Below are 13,131 nucleotides of genomic sequence, written 5' to 3' on the forward strand. Positions count from 1 at the left end.
TCATAAAAAAAAAATCAGTATGTGTGACTTTACTGAATTTCTATTTTGCAATCATAAAACAAATTCAAGGACAAGGAAAAATTCCATTGCCAAATAAGTATATTTGGTTCTTGACAGAATAGGGGTTTCACTAAAATTTAATCAGTCTTCCTAATTTTCATTTTATCAAAAGAAACAAATGTCAATGCATAAGGGTAACAATTCACCTCCAAGAGGTTCTTAAACTTTTAATACAGTTCTCTACTATTCATTAAAAGGAAGAGCAAACAAAGCAAAAAACATTGCTAATAGCTTATTTTGCACTCTAATACATATGATACCCCCCCAAAAGACTATGGGGTTTAGGTTGGTTTTTTTTCTTTTTCTTTTTAAAGGGTTGGTAATATATTTGCTGTTTTAGAAAACAAAGAGTATGTTCTGCAACACACAGGTAGTAGATAAAAGATTTAGAAAGGAGACTTGAGTTTAGTATTAAGATTTTGCAAAAAAACCCAACTATGTATGCAGTAGGTTGGAAATAAGATACTGTTGGTGAATACTAACAAAAATTCCCAGTTTACTCTGAGGTCAGAAGTGGAATGAAAAAGCTTGCAACTTTCCAATAGAGATGCCACTGAAGTTCAGCTAGAAATCTATCTTTGGTCATTTCCCAAAAGGCAAATATAGAGCAAAGTAGTTCACTAAATAAAAGATAAAAGGAGATAAATCCTGGTTTTCAGACAACTGCAGCTTTCCAATATTCAGTCAAAACCAATGACAGCAAATAAGCATCTGGACAGTTGGTAATAATTTAATAGGGAAGAAAATGAAAGTTATTCATTGGAAGAATTTAAATCACACCTAACTCAACTTTCTTAGCTGTTTTGGCTGGAGAAAACAACAGGAAAAATATTGTGATGATTCAAGTGTCCATCTAACTTTTGGTGTGCAAACAGCCCCAGTGAAATCAAAGGGACTACAAATCAGGCTTTTAAAGACCATGCCTACATTAATTATCTTGTGGAATTGGGATCTATTTTATCTATTATCTCCTTTCAGGAATAGTTAGTTGGTTCAATTAATCCATTTCAGCACACTAACTGGTATCCTCTCGGACCAGGTCACACCGGTCATATTACTCTACTTGGTAAACAAAATGGGGACTATCTGGTAGGTGGGGGGAAAAAATGTCTGGTTTTGGTAATTGTTAAATGAATAGGATGAGATTAATCAGTGAACTTCTTTGAACTCTTCTTCTGTGACTTCAAGAAAAACCAGAAAGACTGACTTACTCTATATGAAAATCTTCAGGGCTACCATTGAATTTACTCGCACCACAGGTAAGCTTTCCAACCTCACCAAAACTGCAAGGCTGCATGCATGACAAAGAAATGTAACATTAAAAATAGGCTGACGAACCTGGCGTGACAGAAGTAAATAACAAAAGTAAGTTCCAGGACTTCTTCCTGAATTATTTAATAGAATTATTAAAGCATTTACTAGCTACCAAGCAAAAGAGGTCACTTAAGAAACTGGGAAAAAAGGTCAAATAAATTTTACTAATCGCAGAATTTTTAAAATAACATTTGTGCCGATCGTTTCGACGTGTCCTTCCACGCACACCACTATCCCTCTGCCTTGTGCACTCCCGGGGGAGCGGAGGTGCGGCCCGTAGCAAGGCCGAAGCGCCCCAGAGCCTCGGCCGCCGGGGAGACGCTTGGCAGGACGCCGGCCGTTGAACAAAGCCCGAGGGCTTTTCCCTGGATTCCGTATGTGGACCGCAGGTTAGTCGGGAAACACGGAAAGTTTCCCCGCTTCTACCTTTGCCCGTTAGACATTTTGTGAGAGGCAGGGAAACGGCATCCCGTGCTGCCACCTCGAGGCTACGGCCGCGCATTTCAGTCAGGGCGACGCGGCGGGGCCGGGGCCGGGGCCGGGGCGGGGGCCGCCCTGCGAGTCTAACCCTGGGCGGGCAGCGCCTCTGCCCTTCGGAAACGCACGCTTTTTTATTTTTCTCCAAGAGATCCTCCTGCGCTGCAAAGCTACGGTGCCTCCTGCGTAGGGTCAGAACACGCAACGCACGTCAGCAAGTCTCAGTTTCTAAGCAGGTCTAGAGCATCTGAAAAAAAAAAAACCCCAGCTCGACCACTAACAGCAACATTCATATGCTTTGGGGTTTATTACTGCATTGTCATTAAGTTTCATCATTACTTGAATTTCCATCATTCTTCTCTTGCTTCACTCCCTAAAGTGAGAAAAACAATAAAAAAAGACAGAACCTGATTTAATTCCTGAGTGGCACAAGGAGAGCATAACTGTCCTGGTTTCTGTCAGGTGAGTCAGTCTGGTAGCTGCTAAATACCATATTAAAGGCACCTAACTAAATGACTCTCTAGAAAAGAAAAATAATAATGATAATAAAAGACACCTTCTTATCTTTAAGGTGGCAGTGGGTTTCCTTACAGGGAGCAGCTAACATGCCGACACTGGGGGGAAGGAGTAACAGGGAAGTACTCTTCATGACAAGCTTCATCGGGACCCAGGAACCGCTCCCTAAAATTAGACAGCCTTCCTAAGAAGTGCCCAAATGCCAAGCCGTCTGCAGATGTGCACCAACATGCACATCCACCTGTAAGGCAGCAGCACACATCTCTTTCAGAAGACCATAATACAGTCTAGGCCAGCAGTCAGCAACTTCCACAATTTTGAGAAAATTATGTTATGTAGTAACAGCTACAAAAATCTCATGGTTAAATGGATCTGCTTCCATAATGTTTGGATACTTTTGACAACACAGAAATAAGATGTGCTTTTTCTTTGAGACAAGGAGCAGTATTTATGCACCAACAAACAACCCTTACTTTAAATACGTGAAGAGAATTGTTCTGCCAATACAGTTCTTTTTGTTTAAAAGCTATAGGTATCTTCAGGATGAAGTAAGGAAGGTCTCCAAGCATTTAAGAAGATCAGATTTATTGAATGATATTACTGATCAGATTGCACACTTAGTTTCAGAAACCCTGTCAATCCTCATCTTGTCACTGCTTCTCCTTGAGAACTTCAAGAAAAAGAGTGAATGCAAGAGTATGCCCATGAGGTTCTTGTTTTTAGGAACGATGAATTTCCATCTCTCAAAGGCTAGGCAGACCTCCTACAATGTCCAAAAACAAAAGGCAATTTTCAGCTTGGTTCCATAGTGAATATAAATATATTTAAGGAGTTCTCTGCAATTTTTAGGCGTGGTTATTTGCTTTTGTTTTTCAGCATCTAAAATAGCTTAAAATATCTTGCTTTGAGCACAGACAGAACAAAGAACTTTTCATCATTTTGATATGAGCCAAGCTTCCCTAAGCAGAGCTCAATTTTATCTACTTGGACTAACATGGTGACATGTCAATGAAACATTTACCTTATAAAGAGATGCTGTTAAATATGAAACTGAGATCTTTATTCTTCAACCATTCTACCTATACAGACACATACCCTACGTAACACATCAAATCAGGTAGAGGAAGACGCACACAATGAGAATGCAACCAAGTTTTGGTCCACAGATACGACACTTAGATATCCTCCAGAACACCAGCTTTCTTCTTCAGAAAAGAAAAATAGGCTCTTTTGCAACAAGATAGGAAAAAAAAAAAAAAAAAAAGAGGCAGGAATCTGGATGCGTAACATGATGAAAATACTAAGCAAAAGCGCCCAACTTAGCAACACAGAAAAGTAAACAGTTTTCATGTTCGCTTGTTTCAGCAAGCTGGGCTCAACTATCTTGTACACTTTTGTATCTTGCAAACTATTTTCAACTTCTTTGAAACAAAACCACTTGACTATCCATCCATTACTATTAAAAAAAAAAAAAGCTGTAAGATAACTTCAGCTTGCAATGATTTATGTACAACTCTGATTAAGTGCTGTATAAAAAGGCCTAAGTAGAGCAGAAGTTTTGAAAAAGACCTGACTTTACCCCCAAGCTCAATTTAAGCATTACCAAGAAAACAAAGCTGGAGAAGGAGATAACACTTTTAAAGCACAGCAAGGTCAAACTGAACACATTTCAGACCTAAGATTGTAATAGATACATACAGGTTTTCAGACTGACAATTGTGGACTATTAATAAACTCTCAGCTGCATGATGCTATTATAGACCATAAAAGAAATTTTCATCTTGAATGTATTACAGCGCAAAAAGCACCATAGGCATTTGCAAACAGTAGCTGCTATCAAGTGGCACACAATTCTTAAGATCTGGGCACTTAATTTAGGTGCCTGAAGGGAGCCAGTCTTTTCTGAACATCCAACCTGTTGTGAATAAGGAACAAATCTGAATCTGCATGACTGACAATCTTTGCCAAATAAAATAAATTAGTTTCAGAAATCTTTCCTGTCTTTTACTTAAATGAAGTGCAAGTTTACCGCCTTTTTGTATGATTTGTATGGTTAGCCTGCATGTGCAAAGCTGGGATGACACCTCCTCAAAACACCAGAGCTGTTGAGGACACACTGCAACATCAAATGCCTCCAAGAAATCTCCAAGAAACACCCGTGCAGCCTCTCAGAAAAAGCAAAATTCCTGTGTTTTGTTTTTTGTTGTTGCGTGTTTGGGGGTTTTTGTGTTTTGTTTTATTTTTTTTAAAAAAAAAGGACAACTTGGAAATGAAGATGGAAAAAGCTGCACATTACACAGAAGGCTTTGGGAGATAAAGATCTTTCATGGCTATCACTCTTCTTGAAAAGCAACAAGACAGAAACTTACTTGCACACCTTTTAAGTGCAAACTGCAAGCTCACCATGAGCAGAACCTGCTGTTAGTAAGGAACCTACAGAGATGCAGTGTCTCAGGTGAACAGTCCTGAAGGCAACAGGCTGCCGGTTGGTTTTAAGTGACCAAATCCTGGATCTTGGCTATTACCCACACACAAAATGCTGAGGACTAACTCTTCCTTTGAGCGTTCCAAAATTCTGAACAAAATCATTCCTGCAGGTCTGAACTTCCTGTGGGCATGGGCAGAGCATCAAACAGGAGATTATTAAACTGACACAGTGCAACTCCCTAAAAACGTTTTCTTGTGGGAGAGGACGGTCTTGTCAAGAACTCAGAAGCAAGCAAAATTAGCAACTTTTTCTGTGTCCTTGAGTAACAGTTTCAAAAATAATGAAATAGATGTGGGATACAAATCACAAAAATTGTGTTTAGCAAGGAGATCAATCATGCCTGTTGGTGAATTACTTTTAGGGAGGAAGCAACAGTAAAAGGATTACACACACAGCATTGCATTTTCATGGAAAGAGATCTGATAAACTGTTATTTTTTCAACACCTGTATTTCTTTCTAGGTAAGAAGCCTAGGGAAAGGAGAAGACAGAGGCAGAGATGGGCAGAAAAATCTGTAATTCTAATTCCTTTGACATCCTCCTAAGAGGAAAAAACAACTCTAACAAGAGCAATTCCCTATTGCTCATTTGAATAAAAACTGGTGATTCTGTGGGGCACTAGCATTAGTCACATTTTTCATAGCACTTTTTTTTGGCCACTTCATTTCTCCATTTGGAGCAGGCAAGACTGTTACCAAAGTTTGACATATCTATTATCCACTAGGTCAGTTCTAGCAAAAAAAAAAAAAAGTCTTCACTTACACCCCACTAAAAATTTATATCTTTTCATTGTAACTATGAGTGCTTTCTCCCTCAGATGATGCTCGAGATCCTAGGGTTTCTTTCTGAAAAATGCTAGTTCTGGATGCATGCTCCAGAACTACTTTAGTAACTTGAGAAAATCTCCAAGACATGCAATAGTACTGTCATTTATGAACATTAAATTTTTGCAACTCTGACCAAGGATTATAAGATTAAGTTCATATTAATGAGCACGTTCTGAAAAATGGTATTCTGCAAAAGTCACAGAAATACACTTCCAATCCAAGCTGCCTTCTATAGACTGTGTACACAAGCTATTGTTCATTGTAAAAAGACTGATTTTGGGAAGCATTTCTGTTAAGAAACATACATTAAAACTTCTCACTTTGTGTCTGTAATTCTTTAAGTAAACAGAATTTAGAATACTTACCTAACCACGTTGCAATAAGAACAGAATCAATTCCCTCTATGGGCTCACATATTCTAGCAACTACTGGATGTATTTGCTGTGACAGGTAGTACTGAGTATCAATAGTAAGATTGTCTTGCTTTTGTAACTGTTCTGGAGCATATGCTCGCTGGCTGGCACTGAGATCAGATCCATCCTAAGACAGGAGACACATACGAAACACAGTGTGAAAAAAGTAAAATCCACATTCAGTCCACACAAAGGATTATGCTTCAAGTATTATGCATTGTTTTAACGCAAAATTCTTACACAATCACTCTCTTTTGGTTGATTTATTATGCATCCAATACAAATCAAGCAGTAGTAAAAAAAAAATTGCATAGCTGATGCTGGCATCAACTAGCAAGTTCAAGAATGTAAATCCAGCTTGTATTATTGCAGCCTACACGTGCAAATCAGTAAGAGTAGACAGAGTAAACAGTCCCATCTGTCAATTCTGAAATGCACAATGAAAACACATTGTAACCATCAGCCCAGTTAAAAATACGCGGAGGGCATGCATTTTGGATTCATTTTGTACTAAACTAGCATTATCATTTTGCACAACGAGCAAATTCTAAGTCATGGATATCAAAACTATATCTATTTTGCTAGGAAATTTATATTCTTCAATTCTATAAAGAAACAAAGACAATGAATGGTCAGAGAAAGGATCATCATTCATTGGTATGCAAATAAATGATGGAGGCAACAGTATCGGTTTGAAAGGGCAAATTCTGAAATATTCAGAAATACCAAAAGAAACACATGGTGACATCTCAAGCCAAGAGAGAAACACCACTCAGAGGCTAGAGGATACATTACATTCTTCTGCAACTTGAAAGAGGAAGATAAGGAGAAAATAATTCAATTTGGGAAGGCAATAATTAAATTGAAAACAGTATTCATGGAGGAATTAAGTATCAACTCTAAGAAGATGGTATTCTTCTGGAAAACGTAACTCACTCTGTAGAATCGTATTCCCAGTCCACAACTAGACTAGGAAATTTTATTTTTAATGCGTGTCAAAAATCTTAGAGCAGATCTTAAAAGTAGTATTTTAGCAAGCATTCGGTAATAGAAGTAAACCTTAATGGGGATGGGGGAGGCAGTACCACAGCTTATTTTTTTCTAAGTACAGTCTCTTTTTTTGCTTTTTTACAACAAAATAAAACAAATGCATTAACATATGACACCTTCATTTTTCAGTTAAGCAGAGCTACTGGCTTCAATAGGGTCAGCAACCAGGGACTGAAAACCCATCACTAATAAAGACAGACTGCAAGCCATTGGTCCCTCCTACTCCTTTCAGACAACTTAGTATTCAGAACAAAATTAATTTAGGACTATTCAGCTCATCCAGCTGCTTTGCAAAAATAATTACAATGCAATTCTTTCAGCTCCCTTCTTTCAACAAGTACATTCTTCTCTTGTATTGTGCCATTGCTCAGCCGTACCCATGGCCCAGCTCTCATAAGTCTTGGCAGCTTCGTCACGTCAGGCTAAGAACCCTCAATTAAATATAAACCAGTATCTTTCAGGCTTTAACGATGAAAGAGCTGAAGTAGTGGACAATGTGACTTCTACAGTGGACAAGTCCATCAGTTTGGCATAAAAGAACCCTTGGTCCATCTAATCCAACCTACGCTTTTTTTTAATAGCAAATCCAAAGTGGAGTATACACTGGTGAGATAATGATAAGCATTAATAGGATATACACCTGAAAACAGAGAGTTTCTTAAATTCCCCAGTCTATCCAACAGAGGTACTGCCAGATCCAATGACTATGAATTGGAAAGACACAAGTGGAGACTGGATATAACTACACTATTTAACCACCACCATCAATTAGCTTTCCAAGAATGACAGGTTCTTTACTACCAGAATTCTCTTCTCCTTAAAACGAAGACTAGATATTTTCCTTAAAAATAAGTTCTAGTTCCAAAGAGACATTTATTCAAGGAAATTTTATCAGTCACTATATGGAAATAGTCAGATGAGCTGAGCTGATCACAATGGTTCTTTCTGGCTCTATAAAACTACATTTAGTACAGAAAACTGACTATTTTAAATTATAACATAATGTCACTACAAAGAAGTGCCAAAACATTTTTTTCCAGGAGTTGAGTTGGTTTTCTTTGCCATCTCTCCAAACAATACCTAGTATTTAGCTATAAAGACATTTTTACCTGACAAACGATATATGACACTGTGTCTCCTGCCTTCACCTTTCGGCCTCCTTGAGAGTTTATCCACATGGCAACATGCACATGTGGCAAGCTTTTTTTGTCAGGATAATCCTGTGGATCTTTCGTCAATGCCTAAGAGATCAAAGGAGGAAACAGAAACATAACTATGAGAAAAGTATTTTACTTCAGTGATGGACAACTCAGAACTTTAAAAGACAAGACTACATAGTAGCTATCTTCATCCAGCTACTATTCACAAGTACATTTGCAACACAAAAAAGTAAGATTGTAATAAAGGTATTTTCCAGACATTAAGGTCCAGGTACCAGTTCTTCATATTTTAAAAATGTTATTATTAATAAAATGAGAGGATGCTTCTACAATTACTGTCTGAGAAATGCATTACATTAAAAGCACAACAGTTCAAAAGAGTTACAGATATAGCGCAATTGTTTTAAAATTAAACTAACTTGGAGATGAAAACATTACACAAAATACAAAAATACAGCCAGAGATTATCCTTTTACCCCTGCACCAGTTCAGGTCAAAGTAAATCTGAATAGCAACTAGTTAAGTGTATTTAACAAGCTCTGTAGCAAGAGGATGCAACTGGATTTAAATACTTCCAAGTATCTCATACTTCTGAGATTCCACAATGAGTTTCTCCTTTACATAAAATAAAATGCTATGTTTAAATATTCTACCATCATCCCAATTCTTAGAACCAATTTATACATTTGACTTAAAAGTGAAATACATATTTATTTTTTTCCAAAGTAGTACAACAGAGGAACATTCAGCATTTAAATGAAAATTATTCCATATATATCTTTTACTAGGATACTAAATAATCTTAGAATATTTGAATCAAAACAGTCTTTCTTTTTTAAAGTCAATCATTAAAAAAAAAATCACTTAACACTCATAACAACCTGAATGCAGTTCTTATCCGATTAACACAGTCTTGCAGAGCAGCAGTCCAGCTGGCAAAAGAAAGAGACTTTGGATGGAGCAAATTTGGGAAATCTCTTCTATTAGAAGCATGAGTGGGGCATGTAATATCCAATTTATTAGTGAAACACCCCTCTAGTGGGGCAGAGGGAGGCTTTTGAAGTTAAAAATACAAGTTTCACTGAGGATTCATAAAAATAAACAAAAATCACAATGCCGTTTGCTAGATCTCCTATAGATGAAGCCGAGTATTTTACTTCTTGCTGCAGGAAACTCTTGAATGAGATCTCAAAATGACTATTAGCTTCCATCTATGGAGCACTGAAGGGAAATAAACTAACAATAGCATGCTTTTATATGGATTTTCTAGAAAACAGAACATTTGATTCTTCTCCATTGCATTCTTTGGTTTATGTATTTTAAACCTGAAATATATAAGAACAATTGAGGAGAAAACTACTCCTGAAAGCATGAGCTATCACGTCATTCTCAAAGTGCAGAATCAGTAGGGAAGACAGCAGGGTGGGACAAGACACAAAGTTATTATGAGGAGGCAAGACTGGCCTCCAGTCCCACAAGGTATTTTTTCTCATATTGTAGCATCTTTGCAGTATGCTCCAAGCTATTCAGTATCTAATAAAAATCCTGATATTTTACAGTATCCTAAGGATTAAAAAGATTTTTATCAGCAGTCAATATACTCAGAAACAGTAAGGTTCTTCTGAGACAGAAAAGAGCTGAGGCATGATTTACCTTGTTTATTTCAAACTGATTTACTGGGATCTGGCCATTGATCACATTTTCTCCAATTTCTATAAGCCGCCTTTGAATATTTTCCACGATTATGTCTCGGGGCTGATCAGAAAGAATCTGACCAATTATATAGCTGTAAAAACAGTTCAAAAATGAAGAAAAGCTTAAGACACACAAAGCAAAACCGTTACAGTAAACACAATCCTCTTTTCTCCTGGGTTACCTCCGGAAATTAAAGAGTCTGATGATGAAGTCTTATGCAAAATTTATAGAAATTTGCCAGGATATTTCATGTTGTGATTTATTTACTTATTTTACTAAAAGCAAATTATTGTAAATAGTTCTAATGTTAAACAGTGATTTAGAATTGTTGAGTGCAACCGGTTTCTATTTTCTGCTCCCATTTCATTTTGCTATTTATTATTCTATAGCAGGTATCTTAAGATTAGAGAGAAGAGAACATATCAAGTAAGCAAAGTCTTGCCTATTTCTGTAAAATGTGGTTGGAAGATCTGCCAGCTGCAGAAGAGTTAGTCACTAAAGAACACTCTCAAACATTTGTATAGCTTTAATTACTAATACATTCCTAACTTGGAAAAATTTGCTTCTATTATGATGCATCTTTTCTTAGAAAATGCAAGTCTTAAGAACAGTAAGCGTGTGGTGTATTTTTACAGATGTAAAAAAAAAAATACTCATTTTTGGATACATTTGGACCACGATTTATTGAAGTTAAATTTTCAAGAGGCAGTAGGCAATACAAGTCAAGTCAGCCCCCAGATGACTACCTCTCCATCCACTCGTTTTCTTTCTACAGTGCTAAATGTATTATCTGTATTGCATAAGTATGAAATGCCCTGTGCAATGACAATTAATAAATTATCAATCCAAAATCCATCATAAATAAGTATCAAGAGAGTCTCATTTGAAAAATGGAAGAGAAACGGTCTTTGCGGAAGGGATCACCTCCTCAGGCTGCACCCAGTGCACTTCCAGCTTTATTAGAGGATGCTGACAGAACTGACCATCAGCTTCTTTAACGATCTTTGGAAAAAAAAATAGAAAAAAAAATAAAATCTGACCTAAAAATCTACGACTCCAAATGCTGATAGCACCTACCATTTTCACAAGATTTCAGTTGTGATTTATTAAACTGCATATACAACTGCATATGCAGTTATGTATACCGCATATACAACTGCTATAACTGAAATGCACAGCTTCCACAGAAGATTGAAAAACAGATAGTGAAATTAGAGACATTTGGACTTGCACAAGTATAATCTGTTACCAATGCCAAAATGTATCATCACCATCTTCTACAAAAATCAGTTAAGATGCCCTAACACTGATGTTAGTCACCAATATGCACTGTTCAAGACACAGGCACGTGATATCAAACATTTATTCAGCATGTACTGTTTAAAGCAGAGCAAAGAGGACAACGCGACAAAGAAACTCACTTTCCAGTCTCTTTTGCAAGATCACACCAGTCTCGTCGGACTATATCCAGTCCTTTCAGTTCTTGTTTAGTTACATATTTCCCATCTCCTGTTGGTTCCACAGTCAGAGCAGCATATTTCTTCTTCTTTAACAGTAGCAAGGACTTAAAGACTCCATCAATATCTATTTCCAACAATTTATAGAGCTTGTTCACTTCACTTTTGATCTGTGAATGCACCAACATTAAAACGAAATGCAACGCCTTAATAACTATGGACAAATTTAATGTCCATCTAGAAGCATATCATTCTTATGTTTTAAAACAAGTAACATTACACACTGTGTGTTTTCATGCACATTTTAAAGACTCATCCAATGTCATTAATCATGTCATTAAGTACACAGTAGTAACTATGAGCTACTACTAAAATAACTGTTCACCCATTGGCTTCTTCAGGATTTACAGCTTGGTATATCTAACTCCCTAAGAAAATTAAGCAAGGCAGAGAAGCATGGGACTGAACGTGACCTTGCAGATAACCAGCTCCAGCCTGTTTTACTCCATCTAGCCTCTCACATAAATTAAGCAAACAATGGATTTCAGAGTAGGGATCCACTTATTAGGAAACGGTAAGAGACAGTCACTTAGAATACAGAAATTGCTTTGTAAAAAAGGTGCCCTGCAAAGACGCATTATTTTTTTTTCTCCCCCCACCCCAAACCAGGGAGGGGAGGGAGAAGAATGACTGCAGACCAGAGCTCTGTGCGTGCATGTTCAGGAAAAACATGCACAAAGGGGCAAGTGTTTATTCATAGCCTTCCTCACAATATGCCTACATTTTTTATAGCCTGCTTTCTTTGAGAGGAAAAGGTGTCATTTTTCTACACACAGGCTATGTCTTATCAACATACAAAGGCTTGAAGCTGCACTTGATGTGTTGTCTTAATATAGTACTAAATATCAAGTGGCTCCACATCTCTTACGTCTATTCTAGAAGGACAGAAGTGTAACATCTCAAAAGAGCATGTACGTTCAACAACAAACTTTGGTTCCAGTACACATTCACCCTACTTGGCTTGGCTGAAAGTTCCCCACTTGCATTTTCCTTTTTTCATACATTTTTACTTTAATTTCTTCAACACAGTATCTGTGTATCACTCCTCAGACATTCCGTCCTGTCTTCACATGTTCTACTCCTCATTTTCTTTCCTCTACAACTTTCCTTCCCTCTTGATTTTCAGCATCTCCCTATCCACTCTTACTCTTCCATTATTTCCAGTTCTCTTGTCAGAGACCACCAACTATAAACCAGCCTTTTCTCATGCCTCACTGAAGTTTTATACAACTTCAAGTTCTTTTGCCAACACATGCCCTCACTAAGACAGGAACAGTACTTTCAGTATAAAATCTCATTTGTTTTCTATCTTGCTTCGGGCCCATGTTACCTGTTTTAACCAAAATTTTCCTTACAAATTTTCCATGTATATGTGTGTATTTAATTTTTCTCACTTAGATCTCAATTTGTCCTATTGCAGGAATTATCACCACTTTTAATAATCTGTGTCTAGCCTTAGAGTTTTATATCCCTTGTATATTTATAAATTATGAAGAACATCATGAAGCAAAACCATTTTGCCAAGAGGTTCGCATTTTGTTCGTTAAAGCAAAACAGTCAAACAATTCCTCTGAACATTTTTCTGCTATTTTTTTAAAGTATTTTCAATTTTTTT

General features: G+C 37.1%; 1 protein-coding gene across 6 annotated transcripts in view; it reads right to left on the reverse strand.

The window, feature by feature from the left end:
- The window catches only part of POLA1 (DNA polymerase alpha 1, catalytic subunit), a 208,126-nt gene that overhangs the window by 114,721 nt on the left and 80,274 nt on the right, over positions 1-13,131 (reverse strand). For 4 of the 6 annotated variants that reach the window (XM_054808263.1, XM_054808237.1, XM_054808245.1 and 1 more), the window contains 4 exons: positions 11,421-11,626; positions 9,958-10,090; positions 8,254-8,385; positions 6,047-6,221 (listed from right to left, as the gene is read on the reverse strand). In XM_054808263.1, the coding sequence (XP_054664238.1) occupies positions 6,047-6,221; positions 8,254-8,385; positions 9,958-10,090; positions 11,421-11,626 (646 nt within the window). The other 2 variants (XR_008574515.1, XM_054808273.1) reach the window with 2 other exon arrangements.

This window comes from Grus americana, chromosome 1, assembly GCF_028858705.1.
Source record: "Grus americana isolate bGruAme1 chromosome 1, bGruAme1.mat, whole genome shotgun sequence".
NCBI lineage: Eukaryota > Metazoa > Chordata > Aves > Gruiformes > Gruidae > Grus > Grus americana.